At 40.5% G+C, this 25876-nt stretch overlaps 1 protein-coding gene across 7 annotated transcripts in view; it reads right to left on the bottom strand.

Annotated features, from left to right (window-relative positions):
* Nucleotides 1–25876, bottom strand: part of KALRN (kalirin RhoGEF kinase) — a 513163-nt gene that overhangs the window by 129634 nt on the left and 357653 nt on the right. For all 7 annotated transcript variants that reach the window (XM_082056725.1, XM_082056718.1, XM_082056719.1 and 4 more), the window contains 8 exons: nt 25315–25384; nt 23623–23712; nt 18668–18760; nt 18294–18405; nt 16471–16661; nt 15950–16051; nt 15101–15243; nt 13636–13738 (listed from right to left, as the gene is read on the bottom strand). In XM_082056725.1, the coding sequence (XP_081912851.1) occupies nt 13636–13738; nt 15101–15243; nt 15950–16051; nt 16471–16661; nt 18294–18405; nt 18668–18760; nt 23623–23712; nt 25315–25384 (904 nt within the window). The remainder of the gene's footprint in view (nt 1–13635; nt 13739–15100; nt 15244–15949; nt 16052–16470; nt 16662–18293; nt 18406–18667; nt 18761–23622; nt 23713–25314; nt 25385–25876) is intronic.

The raw sequence follows: 25876 nt of genomic DNA, 5'->3' as shown, positions 1-25876 counted from the left end.
CAATCAGAAAAGTTATATTGGTCTGGATAGCAGTAGCACTGTGATTCTGGAAACCAAGGCTTGGGGGAAGCTTTGGATATCTCTCTCTCAGCTGTAGGTTGCCAGTAACAAGGCATGCACACGGTTTACAAGGTGGGGAGAATGCTGACTCCGAGGCAGGGAAATGCCTCCCGGGGTATCCTGCAGCAAAAATACTTGACTCCAGAACAAATACTGCCTCAGATCACTGAAAAGAGTGTGAGTTTGTGGACTAACAGAAGCAACCAGAATAGTCCTCATCATCACTCAAAGCCTTTTCTTCCCAGCTTGACCTAGGCATGAGAAGAGGTAAACTCTTCCTGGGGACTAAGGGGAAAGAGAAAAAAAATTAATGATACATTATGGGGTGTGATCTCTTCCTCCAGTCCCCTCACATCTAACATCTCCACTTCTCACAAAAGCTCTTGCCTCCCTCAGCTGCCTGCCCAGCTCTGTGCTTCGCTGTGGCTTGTCCTCCATGTTCCTCTGCCTCCTTCTATTGCCTCCCCCTCCAGTATCTATGCTCTTGTGATACTTTGTGGTCCTCCGTTCTCACAGCTGCACTCAACCAGGCAACACACAAAGAAATAAAGTCAATTAACTCACTGTCTGGCCCCTTCTGCTCATAATCAGGCATTGCACCTTTTATGAGGGTATGCCATTCAACATGAGAATGTGTGAATGAGTTTTATTTAGGTTTTATATACACGTTTGGATGGAGAAATGGTTACCAGCAGACAGCAGCCTGAAGAGAGGAAAAGTACGAGCTGAAATTTTCCCAAGAACTGTGATCAGCTCCGGAGACAAGCAGTCTTGCGGAATCCCCAGGAACTGATAAATTCGGTGTACCAAGAGTCAGCCAACTATGGACAAGGCCACCAGCACATACCAGCATCAACAACTGGTTGTATAAGTAGACCACAACTGAGAACTGCTGTATGCAAAAATACATATACACTCGATGAAAGAAAGGACTTTCTGAGACTTTCTGAATACTTCAGAGCTACTGCACACCACTACAGCCCTCCACTCCTGAATTAAAGGTGTTATAAATATTGGCTGTGATCTGTGTTTTTCTGAATTGATCCCCTATATGAAGAAAAGAGAATATGCAACTCTTTCCTTTTGTGGGGAAACTGTGTGTGTCCTTCACACACAGTTTTGTTTCCAATATCAAACCTTGCTACTATTAATGTTGAACTTGGACAATCTCCAATGTACTCTATGTCCTTGATCAGTGTTGCTCAAAGACCCGTTCTGAACCCTAATTTTTGATCACATTTAAACTTTTCTCCCTTTCTAAACAGTTATTCTGTGTGATCCCTATATGCCCTTTGGAACTATGCTGTTCCAAGGTTTTCTAAGTTTCTTGAACAAACCTGGCACTTTACAGCTAATAAGCATTAACCACATAAAAATGATGAATTCTAAAAGGAAAAAAAAAAATCTTTGCCAACAAGAAAACCTATTGTTCCTCCAGAGGGATATATTTAATATTGTACAGCCAAATCAAACAAACACGCTGTAATCACCAGAATGAAACCTCAGAAACAATTCAAAACAACAGCACAGGATAAATAAATATGAACTCAAATTTTTTGAAGAAAAGGAGAATGATCAGGTTTAGATGAGGAACAGCTTCTTGCTTAATGACAACATGGAAGGTAGAACTTGAAATGAAATAAAAAAAAAAAACAAAACAACAACAAAAAAACCCCAAACCAACGTAAAATTCTCTTGTTTAAACTAAGTTTTGAATCCTGCTTGCTCCTTTCTTTCTAAATGTAGCACTTTAGATGGTCTAATTCCTGGCCCAAGAATGGCTACAGAGACAACCCCAAATACTCATGGACACTTCCTGTTCTATTATATTTATGTTCTCATTTTGAGAGGACCATATAATCCATGCACTTTTAATTAACCCTTTTGTCCTTTCTGTCAACAAATTAACAAAACCAGCATGATGCTGAAACAGGAGTATTGATTTCATGTCTTCAGCAGGCTTGTTCACAAAGTGGTGCTCAGACCTTTCAGACCGTAGGTCTTGGTGAGTGTCACTGTTTCTCTTGACAAGGCAACTGAGTCTGAGGAGTCACCTTAGTGTGGTTGTAGCCCAGTATCACCATCCTATGCTGTGCCAAAAGTGCAAGAACAAAAGTGAAAAGGAATTGTTCGGGAGGAGAAAGGGAAGAAATTAGTGAATAATTTACAAGTCACTGAATGTTGATTTTGATAAGTGATAATAAGGAAATGGCCTTTAATAACTTACAGCTCAGCTTGCGCTCTTATTAGCATATATTTAGAGGAAAAAGCAACTCAGCCACTTGATCTCTTAATATCTGTATTTTTGTCTAGCCATTACAGACGGAACCTTGCTGGGAAAAATAATATTTTTGACTAATATGAATCAATTCTAACAGCTTTCAATTCAGTCAAAGATAAATTCAGATTGAGAAGCTCCTATGCCATGTGAAGTCCCACTCAGTTCCTCTCGTAACATAAATGGTAGCAAATCTTTGACATCTGATTCTTTGAAAACCACAGCACATTTATAAAAGTCAAGTAACATCTGGTCTATCTTTAGAGCAGAAAACCAGAATATCCTTTAATTCTTCTGTGGAAATCTATAATTTATTTAAATCCTTCTATTTTAAAATGTACTAAACTTGAGTCGGTGATGACTTTGAAAGAAAGATAGGGATTTTCCTGTGCTTCCTTCCTTCTTATTCTGTTTTGATTGCATCAAACTGATTCACTTAAACATCCCCATAACTTCAACAACTTCTTTTCTTTGTAGCAGGCATCAAAACTTTTTTTATTTGGTAATACAGATTTATTCATATGGATTGTGATTTATTTCCTGTCATTTAATGCCACAATGTAGTCCACAACTGGGTTTCAACCACCTGTACAAGGGCAGAATTCTGCACCTTATTTCTGTACGCTTCAAAATTACAGCCACCCCATCTAAGCAGGATCATGTGTTATTCAGAAATCTCTTGTAATTGAGAGATACCACATTTGCAGTGAACTTAGTGTACTCATTATATCAACTAAGACAACCTTTAGGTGTGTGCCTTGTGCCCGTAAGGGGAATGTGTTCATCAGCACATTAGCGTGTAATCTGATTTTCACACTGCTTGCAGGAATAGAAAGAAGAAATCAAGTTGGCTGCCACAGAAATTACATTAAAATACCCTCACAAGAATGTGTTGACCCTTGATATTCATAGCTACAATGTTCTCAGGAGAGCTTCAGCCTGAAGAAGTCCTATACACTTGTTTTATCATAGAGGGACTTGATTCACATTTTCAAACGTTACTGATTTACTTATTTTCCACCAAAATATGCATTAGATTGAAATAATCTAAGAATAAGTCTGAAATCAGACTGAATGTCCCACCTTACTTCCTTAATGGAAAAAAAAAAAAAAGTCATCTATGAAAATCAATAACGAATGTTCTTTATGAAATTGATAGTAACAGAAAAGAAAATTTATGAAAGAATGAACATTATATTATCTGCCCTGGATGTAACTGCCAGTCATGCACGGAGGAAAACGCCAAAAAGAAATCTTTGAAAAATCTGTTTCCCTAGGACTGCACTTCCAGGGACTTTCAGCTGGATCTTTTATCAATGACTGATCACCCAAATGAGTCTGGATTCATATCTGCAGTTATTTATGGCTGCAAATAAAAAACTGGGAGAGTTGTTAAGAAAACATCCCTTGCTTCTGCACTGATCTGGAAACAAACCTATGATTGCTGACGAGTTACCCTTCACAGACCACCAGAGGAATGGCTTTCCTTTGGGGACAGAATTGTGTGCAAGCCTTTTGGAAGCAGGGGTCCTACTTAAGTTCAATAGCACTTCCAGAAATCTCCGCTGAAATATTTAAGAGGCAAGGCAAATTTCTGCCATGCCTTTTATGAAGCTGTTTCCTGGGACTATTACCCCATGAACAATATGATTTCTAGTCCCATGGATACTACAGATCATAGAATATCTCAAGTTGGAAGAAAACCATGAATATTATCAAATCAAACTCCCTGTTGCTTGCAGGATGACCTAAAACTAACCCATATGAGGTAGAGTGTCATCCAGATGCTCCTTGAGCTCTGACAGGCTTGGTGCTGCGGCCACTTCCCTGGGGACCCTGCTCCAGTGACCGACCACCCTCCATGAAGAAAAGATGTTCCATGTTTCCAGATATTGTTTTTGTCCATGAAATGAAGCCAGAGCCTGCTCCACCGTTAGCAACGTCTTGCAAAGCTTGTGTGTTCTTCTTTCTTTTGTTTTGGTTTTGCCATATTTTCACAGTGATGAAGCCAGGGTCATGTGAAACACTCAAATCTCTGGGAAATTTCTCACTAAAATTCAACTAAAAGACAAAAAAACAAGGAGCCTTTGGTGAAATTCATCTACCATCATCATCTCTCAGGTAACTGTGCAGGAAATTGTCCAGCCATGCAGTACAATAAGAAATGGATAAGGCTCCACTACATGGTTAGGAATTCAGACAAACTTCCTTGAGGAATTACTATGAAGTTTACAAGTGTTTGCAATGAGTGTGATATTTTAAAAGCAGCTGCTTGTATTATAATTTGTTTTTCAAAAGAACATACGCACTTTTGCTGAGAAACTGTTTGAAACAAGACAGCCTGTCTTCAGTGCTGCCTCCTCCCACAGCTGCGACAAATACTTGCTGGCAACAACAAGATAAATGCCCCCACTCTCAGCGGCACTTGCACCCTTGACAGGTCGCTTCTCAGAGGTAAATCTCTTGATCAGCTACTTGTTACATTTATAAATGGGTGTCAGAAAAGACAGATAACCTGTAATTCAGGCCAGGATTAAAGCTGGCTGAAAAGCAAGGTTGGTAAGAATTACTTTTTCCCTTGTTTTGAAATCTAGTTCCAATCCAGGGAAGACAAAAGTGCATTTTTCCAAAGTTCTCAGAGGAAAAAAAGGCCAAAAGCTTCAGAATTCTTCAAAATACATCCAAAAAACCCTGTCAACTGACTCTGCTTGTAGATTACAGGTGGGTAAATTCCTGTAGAGCTACAAGTCATAGTGACCAGTGTAGAGACACAAAAGGCAATGTGAGACCTATCATCCATTTCCCAAAAGAGAGACCAAGTGAGAGCATAGGCCTGGCATTGACTCTGAGCAAGGAACAGTTCTAACTATTTGGATCACACCTGGGGTTTGGTTTTCTCTGAGTACCCATGTATTTTGTACAAGGAGTCAAATAAGGGGCATGTAGCACTTCAGTCTTAGTTGGAAATCTAAAGGTGTAACCTGAAACCTATCTGAGTGTGTTATATTTCACTCCAAGAGCCTCAAGATTTTTTTCCAAAAGACTGAAAAATCTCAAATGGAGACAGGCAAGTACAGCCCTGCAACTTAAAAGCTGGAACATTTAATGATGCTGGCAGTGCTACATTTGTGATAAGACATACAGAAAGAAAGGTAAAGTCCTTACTTAGGAAAGAGAGAACAAAGTGCCATAGTAGTGTTACTGAGCATGAATGATTAGAAAGGCAAGTTCACATCAAAGGTGGTATTGCCAGCAGAGGTAAAACAGTCTTATTTTATCAGTTCCCAGTGTCACTTTAGTGACTCGAAGAGTTGAATTTACAGGGGTCCTCACCAAGATTCAGAGCAAGAATTGAGAGGCAGTCTCCCAAAGCCTAAGGAAATTTTAAGAAGCTACTATTAGAGAGAGAGATGTCAGCTCCTGGCTGAACAATTTATTTCCTTGATAAGATAAACATTTTGCTACTACATGACAGTATCTTGAAAAGAGTTAACAACCTATGGCTAGTAAGCACTCAAGAAGGCTAATTACAGTGCCAAAATGTTTTACATCAGGATTTCCTCTGCTGGCTATCATGTTCTCCCTTTTCCACAGGTGAGGGCAGTAAGAACTAAGTGCGATAACCTCACTAATGCTAGGCAGCATCCTGGTGATATAAATATATCCTCGTAATTCACTCCTCTTTTCCTTATCATGTCTTCACTGGAAAAAAATCACTTAACAGCACTCATTTATATTACACAAATTTAATTTTACTTGGGGTACCATAATTCATTAGTCACTATAAGTGAGCAGCACTCCAGACAGTACACTGCTGAATTCTGGCACATCACTTGCCTTTACAGAATCAGTGCAGAATAATCGCAATGACACTTACATAAATGAGACCAAACCAATCCCTTCCTTTGCCCTTTAGAAACTCACACTTGTTAAATCTCATCTAATCTACTGAGAGTAAAATATATAGGTTGGAGGAGGAAGAAATCTCTTCAAGTCAATACCCAGCCTCACCTGGCAGACAACTCTGTATGTGTCACCTTTCACCAGAAAACAGGCAGATTTCTAAATAAATACTCCAGATTCTGTATTTAAGTGGCTACCTGCTTTACCACTCCATATTCCCATGATCATGCTCTCCCTTAGCTCTACCATAGTCAGAGTTTATATCACACATTCCAACTTCCTGCGCATGGTCTACAACCTGTAGCAGCCATTTGCTGCCATTTGCCACTGGCAGAGGGACTTTCCACTGACACGTGTTTTCTACTCAGTTCAGTCCCAGTGCTCAAGTACTGCTCAGACTCCAGTTGATGGTGACAGATCAAACTCATTTTCATGGGGGGTCACATCAGCCTCACGGTTGCCTTCAAAGGACTGAATGTAATTTTAGGATTGTAGAAATGTAGGAGTAGTTACATATGATAGATATCTTGACCATACACAAGAACTTCTGGGGCTCAACAGCTCTTGTTCCTTGAAATCCCTCCAGTGCTGCAGTAGAAATGTATCTCTTGCACATGACTCAATACAGAACTCACTGGCAAAGGTGAAAAAGGCCAAAATTCAGATCATGGGATGCACAGATTGTGCGATGATAATGCCAGAGGGACGGAAGGTTTGGATCACTAGCTGTGTAAATATTTGATAACAGCCTAGAGATGATTTAAAAAGCCTTAGTGCCAAAAGTTCAAAGGACAAAAATGCTTCAGAAAAGTAAAGTATATAACTGAAAGCTACAGAATACTTCAATAGCACTGAAGAGAGACAGAGATCTGCTAGCTAGTTTTTAGTTCCGCTTGGTATATGAGTTCCCTTGCTGAGAAACTAACTAGAAATTTAATTGTCAGCTCAGTCTTAGTGAAAGAGCTCTTGTTAACAGAATTACTCTACGCATTTATCTTACGGTACTGTTTTTAACTTCTCTGTGCCTTTAATTCCTTTTCAGAAAATGAAGATATTTCTAACTTTTATCCCAGGTCTGCATTTTCTGTATTTGATAAAGTAATATTTCATATTGACATTTTTTTTTCCTTATGTTGATGTTCTTATTTCAAGGTTTCAAGGGGATTTTCATTAAACTATTATTATTATTATTATTTCATTATTTTGTAGCAAATGCTTTAATTTCTTTAATTGCGCTTTTCCAAATCATCCCACCTTTGAGAGGAACCTTAGGCTTGCTGCTGATTTCAGGCCAGCCTGACAGCATGGAAGAGAATAATGCTATTAGTACCAAAACCAGAGAAATCTCTGGTGGAATCAGTTTTATGGTCCAGGTAGAGCTGATGAGCAATGCTGGTGGTAGCCAGGATTATGGTCCCACTGCCAGTGTGCTCCAAGGGGCTAGTTCCACTTCCAAGTGGCGAGAGATCTGGGCTCATTTGTAAATACAAATTTGCAAGTAGATCCTACTCTGAAGTGCCTGTGTCTCCATGTAAACACAATCCATGTGGAAACTCACCTTTTATTTGCAGGATCCATGTCTTGTGACAGGGAGAGCAGGGCATGCACTGTGCTGGGTTGTTAGGTCAGCTCTTCACTACAGCGAGGGACAAGACTTTTCCCTTGGTGACATTTAGTGAATGAAGCCACAGCCACCGGCACCCACAGCTCCGACTTCAGAGTCAGGTTTCCACCTCCCACTGCTGGGAGCAAGTGGCTGAACTCCAGCTGATGGGATTGATAGTTTCAGAGAAGAGAGTATTTGTAAAGTTCCTGCTCTTCTTAACTTCATTTCTTTATAAGCTGCCCAGTCAAAGTAGGATTTTGACTTTTCTACTTTTGTTTTAGGCACTTTAAATTAAATATTTAATTTCCAGATTAATTTATGCTGGGAAGCAATGACTGACCACTTTGTGTTGTATATGTTGGTGGTGTCATCTCATATACACAGTAATTTTCCTTATGTCCTCCTTGTGAGGTACATAAAAAGAACAAGTTTCCCTTATTATTGAATGAGTGTGCAATTCCATTTGGTTTTGGGTTTGTTTGTTTGTTTGTTTGTTTGTTTATCAGCACATATTAACACTAGGCAATAGTTCAAGGAAATAATGCCTATTTAGAAAAACATGCAGCATGCTGGTGCACAACTTTATGGAGTTCAAACCTAAAATAACTAGTAGCCTCAAGTGGGATCAAGGCATTCCTCATGTCTGTGTTACTTGGAAAAGAAATTTCCAAGGAAATGAGAATTCTTCCTAAGAATCTGAAGCAGTACCTGCTGCATCAGCTCCTAACTTCTGCTGCAGTAACAATACCACAGGGATAAAGCTATTTTACCTTCATTAGAAGCCTCCAAGCAAAGAGAAGCTGCCCTAGGTGATTTGTTCCAACAAGTTGTAATTCTGAAATCTCCCCTCTTATACCAATTACCTTCAATTAGAAAAATCATTATTCCCAGATTTTATGTAACACCACTGATATCGAAGAGGTCAAGATTTCAGTCTCATGACTGCTGAAAGATGAGCTGAGTCCAATATCTAATGGAAAAGATAAAAGTATATAATGTATATTTATTTTTAGAGAGTAAAAACTTTTCAGTTCACATTTCAAAGCTTTTTTCTAGTCCAAAAACAACAGGAGAACATGACAAGTGCTCTCCTCAGCATTCTGCAAAAGCCAACAAAAAAAAGCCATTAGAAGATGGACCAGTATCACCAGAAACAGCTGTTTTACAAACCAATAGATCAATGGGCTTAACAAATGAGAATGCCCCGCATGCTAATGTTTCCTTTGAATCCAGATATAAAGACTGAAATCCTGTCTGCTGTAAATTGAATAGGGCGAGGATTTCTCCCAGAGGATTGGGTTTTAGATGGCATGCTGAAGAAGGCTTACAGTACAGAACAAAAGCCGCCCAGATTGCCTTTTGGAAAGGATGAAGAAAATTTGCATAGTATGTTACCTGGGACCTGACTTGGATGCTCAATAGGAATGACAGTACTCTTGTCTACTGGTTCTTTAGCACTGAGTCTAGTTCATGAACCACTTTTCCCCCTCTATATTATATTTATATAATACCAAATGACAAACCAAATCGTTCTTTTTCTGTGTAGGAAACATTTTAGATTATAGATTGCATACAGGAAAAATAATAAGATTGTAAATGGAAAAATAATAATTTTACATATTCTCTCTTTCCTTTTACAGAGGTGTAGACCTACAAACCTCACTTGAAGTCTGTATTTCAATTATACAGTATTTAATGAAAATGAAATGTTTGAATCCAGGGATAATTGCTTTATATATTTTTGAGAGAGAACAATCCAAGAAATTAAAGATTTTTAAGGACTAAGATCAAGATTTAATAAGCTACTTACACATGTATTTAATTTAAAAGACAGGAGTAATTTTTCTATTATTATTATTTTTTAAACAGACTTGGACTTTTTTTTTTTTGAAATCTGAAGAGTCTCATATAATCACCTGACCACTGCCTGCAGCCTGGAAAACCTTAATATTTAAAGACTTTGTAGCATTTCTGAACTCAGGCATATAATTAAGAATATCTTCAAAGCAGAGTCTGCTACCACAAAGATTGCCGTGATTTTCCTCCAATATACAAAAATGGCTTTGAATTCGGGTCTGTATCCTGCGTTGTTCCAATGCTATAATTAATGTACAAAGGTAATGTTTGCAAGAATCCTTGTCTCCCCTCCAAATTTCAAATCCAAACAAGAAAAAAAAAAAAAAAAAGACAAGTGCAATATGCCATCAGGCACAATTTGTGGTGAGATCCAACATGGGAGTGACAGAGCTCAGGACTCAACTCTTCTGGTGCTCTATCCCTTGCGCTGAATGTTCCCCCTGACAAATGTTACAGCTGTGTTCACCTGCCTTGAGAGAAAGCAAAATCCTTGCTGAATTTACAGTAATGTTATCTCATTGCCGCTTAGCAACAAAAAAGCTTCTGCCTTTTTAGGAGTTTGAAATGCAAAAGTAAAGCTTTGCTCTAGGGCTGCACTGTGATGAGAGAGAGAGGAGAGAGAAATCGCTGCTTGCAACCCAGAAGGAGCTAGCTCACAAACAGGTTGAAAGAAATACATATCACTTGAGGCACAAGAAGTGTTATTAAGCAGAAGTGCAACTTAAAATTGGGAATCTTTGAGAGGCTGTGATTTTCTTTGTCTAAAATGTTGCTTGGCATTCTTGTCTGAACATTCAACTAATGTGTTAGGTAATCCTCAGGTGTAATAGCAAGATTTAGGGAAAGGAAAAAGAGTGTCAGCTAAATCTTTGAATTCTTTTGCCTTTGGAGAGTAATATTAACTCTTAGATTTTACTTGACAATTGTTTCTGGCACTGAGTTAATGTTAATACATAGATTGTCCTGGTGCAGGATTAATCTGCTGCCATCCTGGCACACTGCTGGCACCGGAAAGCACTTTGCATATGTGTGTAAACGAGGCTCCTGTGAACAGCTACAGTCTTTAAATCATAGAATCATTTTAGTTGGAATGCTCAAGATCATCAAGTCCAGCCATTAATGTAACAATGTCACTAAACCATGTCCCTAATAATCTCATGTACACATCTTTTAGATACCTTCAGGGATGGTGACCCAATCTCTTCCCTGGGCAGCCTGTTCCATTGCTTCACAACCCTTTTCATAAAGAAACGTTTCCTAATATCCAACCTAAACCTCCCCTGGCACAACTTGAGGCCATTTTCTCTCATAAAAAAGAGGAGCTCTTTCTCCCGGCTCCTCTGGATGGAGATCTCACTGGGGTACACAGAGAACTCACCCATGGAGCCTGCAGCTGTGACAAAACTCAGAGCCTGAATCTGAATGTCTGGGAATAACTCTGCTGCCTATGCTGGAGTTAAACAGTCAGGGAAACCACTACTTGCTGAATGCATTACTTATTGGTGCTGTTACCAGTACCACATGACTTAATTACAGTGTGTATGTTATAGTGTTTACCCAGTGCTAACAACTGTGTCAAGAAACCTCATCAAGACAGAATGATATGGTACAGCCTTACAGTGCCAATAACTCAGTACCAGTCTATGTGAGGAGGTAAATCTTCCTAGTCCAATGCGATTTACTCAGACCATCCTAGAAGATAAACTCAACTACAAACTGGAGGAAAAAAATCCCATTTTAAAGATGAAGAGTAAAATAACTTGAAATGACAGTGAACTGTTCCCACATGGTAAAATGTCACCGCTGAGAGTCTTGTGTCTTGGGTCCTTGCTCAGCTTTGGGATCTCTTGACACCGAGTCCCCTCACAGCAGATGTCAACATGTGCTAAGGGTTTCGTGCAAGCAGCGTAAGAACTGATATTTGAGCCAAAACTGAACACCGGTGTGCTCCATGACGCTTCAGTGGGGAGTCAGACACCTCAGCTCCGTCTGTTGTTAATTTGGGTAACGTTGTGCAGAAAAACTGAGAACTATAAAGCAATGCAGGGAGTTCATTTTTCTTGGAGGAAAGACACAGCAATGCAGCACCCTGGGGGCTAAATTCTCCACAGTATTCTGGTATTAGCATCAGTGAAAATCAGGAAACTTTTTAGCAGGAATTGCCTCTCTATGGTGATATAGGTCTAGCACCTGTATCTAAGGATGATAGCTGCTCAGATTCAACAAAGTACATACAAGCATATTTAAGCTTTAGCTATATACTGGACACACAAACACACAGATAGTCTTAAGTCAGCAAGTGAACCTACCCACCCTAAAAAAGTAAAAAACATGACACAGCCCCAGAACTGAATTAGCCTTTCCTTGTACCATCTGGTGCTCAACTTATCTCATACGTATTCACCATTCAGTTCAAATAAGGTTTTGGATAGAAATTCCTGTAACACTTCCTTTCCAGTCTTGCATCCTTAAACCAACTGTTGCCATGATGGTCTGTCTTTCAGGGTACAGCCTAATAGTCCCCTGTGCTGTTGGCACTGTAGATCTCATATGCAGGTACAGCATGCAGTATGGAGCATTTACCTAGACCTTGTCTGTCTACTATAATACATGCAACTGACACAATGGACTTGGGGCAAATGAGCAAAGCTTATGTGAATGCTTAAAATTAAGCATGAGCTCAAATACTCTACTAAGTCAGGGCCTTTCTCAGGAATGATAAATGTGAAAAACATTGAAACACAGGGCAAGCCCACATGGATTGAAGACATAAGAAAACACTTATTTGACATCAGGCAAAGTATTTGCATACATTACAGTGGCCTTTGGATTGTGAGGATTAATACTTCTCTAATACACAGTACAGGTCAAAAAAGCAAAAGCATGGGAACTTGCCTTTAATATAAATATAACAGTTCATCTTACAGCAGTAACGTATTTGCAATTAACTCCTATTTCTGTGTCCAGCTTTCAAAATAACATCTGCGCTGAACCTTACTTGTGAACTTCACAATCATACACTTGAACTCTGATTTTATGAACACATCCTTTACCTTGTGTCAGTGGCAACAAAATTAGAGCCCTGACAGATAAATCCATAATGGTGCTGTAGAATTCATCCTTTTGCAAGTTACACATGATTTCAAAACAACACATGAAGAGAATATACACATTCTTTCAGTGGATGTGACAAATTCCATTAGCATAGCTAAAATAAATCATTACTAACAGCCCATTTACTCCTACCATCAACTGTTAATTCAGCTGAAGACTGCAGCTGGAGGTATCAGGGTGACAAATACAAGTCAGGCATCCTAGTGGAGCTGGGAATCTGGGCTCAAATCATCCGATAAGTAAAACAACGAGTACACACGTGCTGACAGTGTGAAGCATTCCAACAGAATCTAGCATGTCTCGGGGCCTTCCATACGCTCCACCATATGTCCACGAGGAGAGAGGTTCAGAATCACAGCCTCTGGAAAGGCTCCCAGGCTCTCAAGATATGAGCCAGGATCCCAATTTTGCTATATTAATTGGTGTGTAAGCACCTGTATTCCCTCCAACAAACTACTAATTTTAGCTCAGAGGACAAATATGGAACACAACCAACTGTTTGCTGATTCAGAAGGTGGCTCCCACAGGGTGAGTTGTACTAGGGAAGAAAAGGTTGCTCTGGGCTGTGTTTCTTCAGAGCCAACTCAACCTCTGTGTATTAACCACAAAGAAGCTGCAGCAAAAGAGATGTTACCATGTAAAACAGTACTGACGAGCACCTAGGAACAGATTGGATTTTAATAGCCTAGTTTAGGGAATATAAGTTTTGACTCATGTAGTAGAAGACAGGTTGCTTCATTTTGCCTTTTATTCTACTCTCCACTTACATTTTTCTGGCGGTAATCACCTGCTTTGTATTTTCACATTTCAGTCCTACCTTATCACTGTCCACTGTGTTCTGTGATGTCCTGGATGCAATGGAAATGGTGTCAGGTTGACTGCTGCCATCTCCTTGGCTGTCTGCATCATCTACTCCATCTCTGCAAAAAACGTAACAGGGAAACAATGATGCTTACTTGACACACCACTTTGGAATGCACACAACCTTATAGATTGATCTGAGAAGTGCTGAGTCAGCGTGCTAGACCTGGCTTTGTGCTAAAATCGCCTCACTGATGCAGCTCATGTTGCTATGTGGCTTGCAATTTTAAATTATGTCATGGGATGAGCGCATAATCATGAACTGTGTTACTGGAAACAGGATGGGCACTGTCTGCATATTTACAGCATAAGAGACCCCAGTGTTCAGAAATAGCTCTGTAATGAGTGCATCAGGCAGAAATTTTTCCATCAATTAGATTTTTGCCTTAACTGAAACCATCCAGCCCAGGATACATGTGTCACTGAAATAAGGGGTACTTCTCTTGCCTCACAGGAACCACATCTTCAGGGATTTAATACTAAGCCATAAAAATGATATCCAAGCAAACATGAACAAAAACAATATAGAGTGCTACAATTCTAGCTCTATGAGTCTAATAACAGAGGGTGTTTTACTCTCTTTTGATGCATATACATCATTCTCTTAACTTTCACTAGTTTTTCAAAATAAACATTTAAATAATGCAAAATACATATTTAGGGACAAAGAAAAATATTAAGATCCCCATTCATATAAGAAAACTCTTGTATTGGTGCATGTCCCCGGGAAGAAATGTTTGGATCTCTGCCTTGCTGCAGGTCTCCTGGGTGACCTTGTTTACTTACACTTTGGATGCCTCTATCATACAGCCTGGAGTAAGAGAATGATAAAACTTGATGAGGAAATGGATATGTGAAAGTTACAGATGGCTATTGGGAATGCCAGCATGACAGCAAAAGAACAATTCATTTTCTATAATTTCCACATAGTCCAGGATTCAAGTAAGTTGGCAAAAAAATAATAACATTACTTCACAGGCTGAAATGAGTTTGTGTTTGCTGATAAAGCACAGATTCTACACTGCAGTAGTATATTGTCATGACCAGCTGTGACTGACATTGTCAAACAATTCAAAATGCCAAACAGGAAAGAAGAAAAAAAACCAACCAACCTGTTAATACTCAAATGTGGAGTAAATTCTACTTCAGGAAAGAAACAAACTTGGACTCTGAAGTATTTTTACTGTTCACTTCTCTCTAATACTTTGGAATATTAAAATAAAAGACCTTTGTATGTAGATCATAGAAAAGCTTTCTAGTTACTTTTCCCAAGACAACATATAAAAAGCAAAGATGACGAAAACTTCTTTTGACTATAGTAAGAAAAATAAGTGAATGCAATAAAAAGCCCATAGATACAGCACTGCTGCTGGTTGAGAAAATGCTAGTGATTTCATGTTGTATGAAATGAGTGAGGTTACCTTCTACTGTTGTTTCGCTGCTTTGCTGGTGTCTTGGGGAGCTGAATTGGCTCTTTCAGAGCTCCTTTCAGATGGATAATCCTTTCTTGAATGACTTCCCGGATATTTTTGATCCATTCCTGTTTTGTTTCGATACTGGATGCCTAAAGTTCCACAAGGCAGAAAGATAAACACTTTACCATATTCTCAGCATGTCACCTCTTACGTAGAAGCATCATGGCTGACTGATGAAAATGCATCATTAACTGTTTCTCTTCTCTGCTGTATTATTTTAGCTGCTGAAGTACCTTGTAACCCCAGGAGAACTGAGGGTATTTTTACCAGCCCTACTTGGCAAGCAACAGCAAATCAGCTAAGCTCTGGATAAATACATGTAATGCTAGTGATACAGCACACTCTGTAGAGGGGAAATAGGTTATCAGTGCACAGCTGGGATTTCCTCAGGAAAAATAACTATAACATGAATTCTTCACTAGAAATTCACTTGACAGACATGGCTGTCAGCTCGGGAGGTTTAAGGACTAGGTTGATTGTTGCTAAGCCCAGTGGCAGAGGACTAAGAGAATTACAGTTCCGAGCCAAACACCCCACGATGTGCCCTGTGTCAGTGTGCAGCTGCCCAACCCAGGCTGCAAAAAGAGATGCAATTTCAGCCAGGCAGCACAACTGCACTGTTGTTATTCACACTGAGGCCTTAGAACTGAATTGTTCCTGGTGCAGGTTTGACCCCACTGACAGACATGGGAGCCACATGAATATGAGGAGGGAAGAAACTAACCTTTCATTTAGAGCTCCCAAGGCCTGAACTACCAGCTCTAAAAGCAAAGAAAACAAGCAGAAAAGACTCACTTTCAGCACTGTTTTATTGTCTGAGGATGGTGTTCGTCCAGACCACAAAGCAAATTTACAGGGATCTCCTTCAACGTGTTCAGTCACTCCCAGCTCTGAGGTCTAGTGTGAGGAGAGATGATGAGAGATTTCACATATAAGAAGCCTTGTGAGTTCCAAAAACTTCACATTTGCAGGGAGGAGTGGGGAGGCAGGGATGGATCAGGGAGTAAGATCTTGTCCCTGCTTTGCTACACACAGGTAAAAGAAACAGAAAACTAGCAGAGGATGGCAGGGAAGTGGATGGCTTGAGTGATCCTCCTTGCTTTTCCAACCCACCCTTCACATCTCACTATCTTAAACCTCTCCAGACTCACTGTGAACTTGGCTTTCAGGTGAGCCTTGCAGGGCTCGGAGCCAGCCCTTCCAGGCGCTATGAGTGTCCCCAACCCAGCATGGGGACATGCGAGCCATTCCCCAAACTCCACCTCTACCTACAAGAAACACAACATCCAGAACATATTCTTTGCAGCCACACCTACCAGTAGCTTGTTCTTGTAAACATATTTTGTGTGTCCTGAAGAATCTTTGATCTCTTTGCTAAACACCAAAGAGATTTCAAAGAGAAACAAATGCCTCTCACGGCCTTTCCGAATGAGAGACTTGGGATCCCACACTTGGAAGGAGTCCTGAAGAATCAGCTCTCCCTGGACGTCCAGGTTCTCATCAAACCCTAAAACCACAAAATACATTGGCTTATATTTGTTCTTTGGACCAGTAATGGATATTAATGAGAATTCATTGTCCCAGTAAAGATATTTTTCTTTTTTTCTCCTACTGCAATGATATAATTATTTCATCAGAGGCAAATACACCATATGTGCTAAATGAGACTGCTGTGAAGTGCAGTAGCAATTACTTAAAGATATATATTATAAAGGTTTCGGTGGTGGTTACTATATACAGAACTGCAATGCAAGGTATCTTTTGTATGTCAACACAAATTCAGAGAAACATAGTGTGTGGTGGCTGGAAGTGCCCCATCATACCAAGATGCCTTCATACAAGCTAACCCAACCTTCAAGGGCCTGTGAGTCCACAGCAGGTGCATGGGGAGCTGCACCTATGAGAGCAAATTGGTATGGTGTCTGAATCAAGCTGCCTAGGAGGAGGTTTTAATCTTCGAGGCTGTATGTTAAAAATCTTCACATGGCTGAGGATCACAGGACTCCCTTCCCATAGCTGGGAGGCTTGAGGGAAAAGGGAGCCCCTAGTGCAGGGTGCCCTCCAAGCTGCTGTCTCAGCAGCTTGTGGGTCACACATCTCTCCAGAGCTGTGGGCTGCTCCTCCACCAGCACAGCCTGCTGTTGCTCATGCCAGATAGCCCCGGGAGAGCAGCACGCAGCCCTAGTCCCTGCTCCAAGTATTCAGGGATAATGTTTTATGCAGAAGACAACTGTCCAAGACTTTGTCTACTCTAACAAAGCCGTCCCTGCTTCTTCATTATTGCATGGTGCTGGTCATCTCATGGGGACAGGTTATCCACATGTTATTTTGGGACCCCCTTGCTTTTCACCAGACACCATAGTTTAAACTATCTTTACAGTGTTTCTACCTATGTTGGTTCAGTCTACCCCACTGCAATTTTAGTTAACTGGTCTTAATGTGCTGCTTTGCTACTGGCAACATTTCCTTTTTCTTGCCTGTTTTAGTACTCTTCTTGTTTCCTCCTTCTGACTCAAGCCAGCCCAGAAATGTTTTTCCCAGGTCAAGAAAAAGTTTGAAACACAATGAAGTATATCTGTCCAGAACAAAATTTTTATATTTTAGAAATACTGTACACATCAAAAAGCCAATAAAAGACTTTGGGGCAAAGTACTTTTTTCCTAATTTTGAAATACTTTTTAATAATACATTTTATTCATTTTCATTTTGAAATGTTGAGACAGTATTTAGAAATGTTGTCATCCAATAATCATCATGGCTTCTAGCAGCTAAACTGACACTGTTTTTCAGGAGCGGGAGTTTTGTTTCATTAAGTTAGAATATGTTAAACAAATATGCATATACATTGCATATGTATACATATATATACACACATGCATGCAAGCACATATATATACACATATAAATACATGTATACACGCATAAGACATAAATAAATAAAACCCCTAAACTTCCCAGACAGCTTTATTCTTCCAAGACTTCTGGAGAAGTATCAGAAAGAAGCTAGGAAGGACCTGAAAATTATGATCAGTAAACAGTATTGCTACAGTCAGCCTGTACTAACTTTGCACCCAAGTTACAAGAAGGCTTCACTTATCGGCGGGTCCCTCCCTGCCCCAGCCACCTGCCCATCTGTTACCTTCCAGCATGCTGACGTGCATCGCGTCGTTGGCCTTCTTTGGGACACTGAGCATCACTTCCAGACCATCTTTGAGTTCCCCTTTGCCCTCCTCGCAGCAGGTCAGCAGTTCCTAAGAAGCAATACAGGACAGCTATGAACAATCTCTGGCAACATGCCTGCTTTATCTCAGATTGATTTTCTTGGCAAGTAGAACACAAATTTGCAACTGCTTTGCTAACAGTGAGAAGAGAAAACTGAACTGCATCAAAACACACAGTGGATGCTCACAGGAAGTGGGGATCAACTGGGAATGACTATAAAGCAAGATAACATAAGGTGCTCCCGAATGAGACTCTGCACTCAGAGCCCATTTAGGCAGCTCACTAAGGTACCTTCAGTAGGAGTTGATATTTTGTGATCCTCTGGACAGGCTTGATTAAATAAGAAGAGATAGAGTTGGCCAGACCATGTCTTTGCTGAATTTCCTAGAAGAGATAAAACCAGGAGTCAGTCAAGGAAAACTATTAACCCCCTGCCAGACAGAACCACCCCTAACTAGTTTTAGCTCTGGATCTCTGTATTTCTTTTAGTTGTTTAGCTCTCTTTAAGCTCATATGCAAATAACGGTGGTTTCAGAGAGGCTGGCAATAAACTGCAGAGTCCCCCAAGGCCACTCAAACTGCAGGGGCCCTGTGCAAGTCAAGCTAAGGCTATGTTGAGTAACCTACAGAGGCTTCAATTTAAATATGATTTGTGTCAACTGGTTTCTCTTATCTGTGCAGGCTGAAAGCAGTGTCTTAACATTCAATTAAAGTGGAGTGAAATTAAATTAAATTGCATGCGTAGGGTGTAATTTAGCTGTCTAAACACGAGCATCTAGTACCATTTGATTACCCTGGGGTAGCTGAAACACCCACATGGGAGTACCAGTTCTGGCACAATGCTGACAGACCTGTGCTGTTCTGAGGTGGCAGCTGAGGGCCAGGAGAAATACCCTTATGATGTCTTTTACAGCACTGAATAATCCTGGTTTGTCGCCTGAATCTCAACCAAAGTGCCTGTGCTGATCAGTGTCATGTGCCCATGAACTTCTGGAGACATCACAGAGGCACCTGGTGAGGTCTGCAAAGGGCCCAGCTGCCTCCCTCCAACTGGTTCCAGTGAGAGTTGGGAGCTCCTGAAAACAATACAGGACGCCAGTGCACATATTTAACCATCTAAAAGACTTCAAGCTCATGGCCTGCAGGTGCAGATTCTCTGCTGAAATACGACAGGTTGAAATTCCTTGTGTCTCCATCAGGCCATGGACATGCCTCCCCTTGCTCCTGGCTGTCAGGAAATCCTCAGTTCCTAAAGGCGCAGATGGGGAGGGGAATGTCACATATGTCCAACTACTGAAGGGTAAATTTAAGGCTGTAAAGGGAAGAAGTTACAGAAGATGAAGGGGAAAGAACTGCCAAAACCTGAGATTTTCTTTCTGTATACAGTCTGATTTTCTGCTGAGTACTAGGGAGGTTACCGGGTTTTTTAGCTCCAGTGTTTATGCAGTGATGCAAAAATAGCCATTTTTCACACAATATGCCAATGGATTATTTATTTATTTATTTATTTATTTATTTATTTATTGGGTACTTGGCAAGTTTGTTTTAGAAAAAAACATCTCTGGTGCCATGAACAAGACCCCAAAGGGAAGGGGCTCTGCATGGGGCTTGATGGGGTTTGCACAAAGCTGAATCACAGCTGGCTCTGAGCAGGGACAGTGCCTGCAGAGCACACAGCTGGGACTCAATTAATAGCTGCAGGAGCCAGCAAGACCTTGGCCATGTCTGTGAACTTCCTGGAGCTGGCTCAGTACACTTGTTTTTGTAGGATCCAAGTAATGAATTTAGCGCTATTCCTTCCTCCCAGCTCTCTGCACAGCAGGGCTTGCTCCCAGCAAGATGCCTCCCCTTGGGGCATTCCTTGCTCTGCCAGGATGCTCCCTGGTCAGACTGTGTAGAGACAGAGGGGGCTGGTGGAGTGACATATGTCCCTGCTGCCCAGGAACCTGCCGCAGGGAAGCAGCAGCACTGCTACGTGGCAATCAGAGAAATACACTGCTGGAAAGGGACATTCTCCTGGCAGCTCCTCCCTCTAGTCCCTGAAATGCTGGAGAATGATGGCACCCTGCTGGAGCATGTCTTGGGTTGGCTTTATAACAACTGGAGAGGTTTGGACTTACTGGAGGTGGAAATTGGAGAGGTCTATGCAGGGGAGAGCACAGTAGCACAGACATTCCTCACACACCTCTAAGTAACATGAAGCACAGAGATATCTGAGCTGGCTTTGAAGCAGCTGTCAGGGTTCAGAAGCAAGGTAGCCACAGGACTCAGTGCTTTCTACTTTGCTCTGCTTCTTGTTTAAAGCAAGCTTGGCTCACATTATAGTGCACCATGGCTCACCATTAAAACCAATTTCAGTTATTCCTTGGGTGGAGAAGCGTCCCAAGGGTCTGGAAGAAATGAAGGTACCTGATAGGTGCCATGTGCTGGCAGTTGAGTGTTGCAAACCAGGTGAGCTGCAGAACAGGATCAATGTGTAACCTTACATGCAATGATCCCAGACAAACACCAAAAATATCTTCTGTGTATGGCAGCACAGGGCCCTCAGAGGCCCTTGGATGGACAACATAGACAAATTAACAGGCATACTTAAATACAGTTTCATACCATAGCAATTGCTGTGTTTACCATGAAGCAATAATAAAGTGTCCAGATTTTGTATCAATTGTCTTAAGAGATTCATAAATTAAAATCTCATCTACATTTGTTTAGAAGAAGGACAAACCACATCCTGAACTGGGTGGACAGACCAATGGCTTGCTGAGTAGACTGATTCAGCACTAATATCCTTTGGTGAGCCATTTCAGAAAAAATATTACTAAGGAGAAACTGAGACCCTGCTTGTGCCTCTGCCTGTTTCCTAAGGGACACTCCAGCTCAGCAAAGAAACTATCCAAGAACCATCATACATGTAGAAACCCAATGCACTGCAGTACTACCAGCCAATGAGCTTTACCATGCCTCACTCTGTAAATGCTGGACATGTAAGCTAAAGGTGTCCTGTGCCTTCCTAAATATAAAAAACTGATCTTTTCCAAGATTTAAAGGAAAAAATATTCAAACTAATAGAAGCATATAGATGACTGAACCAAACTCTGTCCTGAGGACCAAAGCTTGCTTAAATAACAGACACTAACATCAACTCAATCACCTCAACAATATGCTGACTTTCACCAGCTGAAGCTGAAAGTTAACACATGCTGGTAATCAAAAATACATCTTGCTAGCCTGAGGTATATGGTATTACAAATATTAAAAATTGCTGAATACGGTAGGCATCATTTATCTTTGAAATTACTGAATGAAGAACACAGTTTTAAGTAATGTAGTAATACTCTCAGATGATGAACAAGAGAGATAGAAAAAGTGAAAGAACCAAATTAATGAGTCTACTGCAGTTACGGAAGAGTAAGCACACTAGTTCCATTCCCTATGCAATTTCCAGCTAATACAAAAACTTCCAGCTAATTCCAACAGCTTTTGACTTTTATAAGCAAAACATGATCTGTAAGCAGGGAAGACAGCAATCTTTATCCTTTTTTTGGACTAATGCTATGGGAATAACTAGTCAAGTTTTACAACTGAGAGTTTCTGCAAAATTTTCCACCTGTATCAATTGGTTTAATATATGCTTTTCTCTGCACTTTCTCTCTTCACTTATGTCCTCAGAACATCACAGCTATGATAACATCGCTAATAAATTTCTTCACAGTTTTGAATGAGATATGTCACTTATCTTTGCTCCTTCTTCTAATTAGTTAAGTCTTGCAACGATCCTGGAAGCTGCAGATTTTCCATGGTCTAGACAGGTTCAGACTGATTACTAGGGCTGCTTGTTTTCATCTCAAAGGTGGCCTTCTATGAAACTTAACACAATTTGAGGGGTTGTACACTTGTGACCTTCAAGCCGGCTTTTTACTAAGGAGTGTTATTCTAGACAACTCATTCTTATCAGAGTGTTTTTGGAAATTCCAGGTTCTGCCTGGAAGAAAAGAACAAACCATTTCCTCTGTATTCCTCAGGCCAGGCTGTCCCCTGTCCTGTAACTTAACCACTCCCACTCCAAAATCAAGATAAGAAGGACCTACAGGTACTTCACACTACCTTAGTTACTCAGACTGAGTGACTCCTAGGAGATTTTTTGGGGGAGATAGCCGGCTTTCTCTGACACATTAGTATTCACTATTAAGCAACATCAGGCAGGTTTCCAGCCCATGTACTGAGCTGGGGTGGAAAAGCTTAGTAGAGGAACTGCATTTAACCTGTGTGAACAATATCGATAGACACCTAAGGCTACTCAAACCTTCCAGGAGTCACCCATCAGTTCAAGCCATTCAACAGGCTCAAGCGCCATCTCCTGGAAAATGCCTTTCAGTTCAGTTCTACTTTTAGGCCACTTGGTTACAAGGCAAAAGAAAAAGGTGTTCATCACTTTTCTTCTGGCTCATGTGAGACCTTTCAGTGTTGAGTTTAATCAAAATGCTGTAACCATTGGCACATGCAAAACCCAGAGGAGCTGATTCACGTCAGCTGCCAACCACACCACAGGTTGGATCCCACTGAGTGGTTATATCTAAAAAAGATTGTCATTGCTTTGGGAAAGAGGTCTTTGCAATTTTTTTTTTCTCCAAAAGGCAACTAATTAGAGCTATAAGGTAGCAGACCATCATGGCAAAATGGATGAGGTTCCAAAAATCAGAAGGAAAGCTTAGTTTAAAAGTACACCAAAACTTTAAAGCTTTTTCTCAGCCTACAAAACTGGGATTGGAGCCTGCAAATGTTTATCACCAGGTGTAGCACTTGTAAAGGAAATAGTCTAATTGTAGTCAGTGGAGCCCCTTACTAGACTGATGAAGCAAATGTTTAGTATGGTGGGTAAAATCTGCAGAACAGGAAGACAGGATCTTGATTTGGACTTGGACATTTCAGGTCATAAAATATAATGGCATCTGCTTTTCATTTTATCACTAAACCCATAAGTAGAGAGTACATCTAAATGGGATCTTTAGAAAGGACTAAGTCTGAAAAATGCACGAAGGTTCCCATAAGAATGTATGCCTCCATTAAAAACAACTTGCCACGCTGATGAAGGTCACACATCACACCACAGCCTATTGGTTTTCACGGCATGTGATACCTGCAGTGGAATGAAAAACCCAAATGCCAAAGCGCCAAAAGGACCCCATTGCTCAGATGTGTTTCAGCTGTACCACACGTGCTGAAGGAAAATGGCAAATGCTGCTTACATCAAAGAAAGTCCCCGCATGTTCCAGGATGAGCTGGTTGGAGTCAGGCTTGTTTTTGCAGTAGGTGACATACATCTGAAATTTATCTGCCTGTGAAAACAAACATCAAGGGAAAAGAAAGTTAAGCTATTTCTCTACTTGCACAGTCTTTCATTCAGGCTCACCAGGATAAATGCAAGCGATAAACCACCACCTCGCAAAGCAACATAAGAATTGAAAATTAAGAATGGAAGATTTATAGATTGTTCATATCTTACCTGAGCAGTTCTGAGGGGAATGAGGTGCACTGTTCAGCAGCTATGGGAGGCTTTCTTTAGCAAGTGTCACAGAGAGAAGGCCTAAAACTTTAATCTAAGTATGAAATAATTTAAAAGCTCTAATCATATTACGCAGATTGTATCCAAAAGTCTACAGGTCTTAAAACCCAGTAATGAAGCGTTGGCTCTATCACCTACTTGCAGATAAAGCCAGTGTAGAAACTCTGGGCAAGAGACTCATTTAGCTTAAACTGGCTCAAGCCAACATTCTTGACTTGAGACTGGCTGAAATCTGTGATGCTGGCCCCAAACTTGCCTTTCCCACTTGGTTCAGACTTTAACACCTCAAACTTTATGCTGTGCTAGGAGCTTTTTGTATCTAGTTTCCTAATTTATTTATTTTAAGAGGAAATCAAAAGCATCTGTGCACTCCTGCCTTAGAGCAGCTTCTTATTGCTGAACTCTGGTCTCACGGAGAGGCAGGCAAACAGAAGAGGATGATGGCCTCCTTTCTTTTTAAACTACTGCATTTTTGATACCAAGTATCTAAATTACAGGACGCTGCAATTGGGTAGGCAGCTTTGTGTCCATCTTTCATAAATATTTAACCTCTTCTTTGCAAACAATATTTCTGAATCCATTTCATCAATATTTGGCACATGTTTTTAAATTAAAAGCCCATTTTAAATCATCCAAACATGCTTATTTTTCTGATAAGTGAAAAATTTGCATAATGACTTTTAAAATACTAATTCCCAGCTTTGAAATAGGAATAAAAACATCAGAGAAAACAAAAAGATGCCTGACTTGCCTGGTAAATATTTTGAAAAGGGAACAGATTTCATAGAGATAAATTACTGTAGCCAATTCCTGGACCCTCCTATGCTCATGAAGACTCTTAGCATCAAGATTTCAAAGTCCTGTTAGAAATTATCCTGACATTGGATAACGAAATGAGAGAGCACAGTGGCTCAGCAATTTGACACCAATTTCTGAAGAAAAATGTTGATTAAATATATTCATGCTTTTGTAGCAGTCTCATGGCATGACTAAATTATCTAAGGAAGGTATATTAATATTTTAAATGTCTGTCCTCCCAGGGCCCTTCACAAAGAAATGGATGTCACTCCCAAATACAGGTTTGATTTGACGAAGTCCTGTTAAATAGGAACCAGTAGAGATAAAGTCTGTGCTGGTCAGTGGAGAACAAGGAGAGAGGCTCTGGAAAGCCTTTGCAACACTCCTAAGGAGAAGAACTAAGGGAAGAAACACTTCCCCCCGGGAGAGTTGAAGGACAAAGCAGTCAGTAGCTACAGATCAGCTCGTAATCTCGCTTATCACTAAGGATTTAACCCTTGCACCAATTCCCAGCTTGTTTCTGTCTGTGCTGGAAGAATTAATTTGAATAAATAATGAAAAGAAGAAGCCTCATTACCCAGGTGACAAAGCAGTGGCCCACATCCTCAGGCAGTTGTTCGTATTTCTCTAGCTCCTTTAGAAAGATGCTGCAAAAAGAAGACACCAATGTAATTAGTTACAGTCAAACACCCAGGAGAAGCAGAATGACCAATGAGTTTATCAGTGCTAATGATCAATACTTGTATCTTGATTACCAGGCTAATCAGGTACCCTGCCAGTGGAAAAAGTGTGTCCTTGCCACTTTGGCTTTTTGAGCACAGTCATGCCTAACTCTACTAGAAAGGATGAGGTTGGAATCCCTAGTAGGGGACCGGTGTGTTCAGGACAGTAAAGTGATATTCAAGAACCAGACTGAATCTTCAAAAAGATCTTGTGCAGTGGTTCCGAGGAAGAGCAAAAAGAGAGGCCCCAAACTGCCAGCTTTCCATCACTAAACTCAGCACACTGGGCAAAGGACAACAATTTAAACAAGCTTGACACTTCATAGGTAACAAGTAAATCCCAAAATACAGATTTTGTAATCAGCTCTCTTCCAACATCTGTACCATGAGTGACATCTCTGTTTGCAGATAGAGCCC

Source organism: Streptopelia decaocto (assembly GCF_964273445.1).
Source record: "Streptopelia decaocto genome assembly, chromosome: 6".
NCBI lineage: Eukaryota > Metazoa > Chordata > Aves > Columbiformes > Columbidae > Streptopelia > Streptopelia decaocto.
This window is presented reverse-complemented; position numbering and strand designations above follow the sequence as displayed.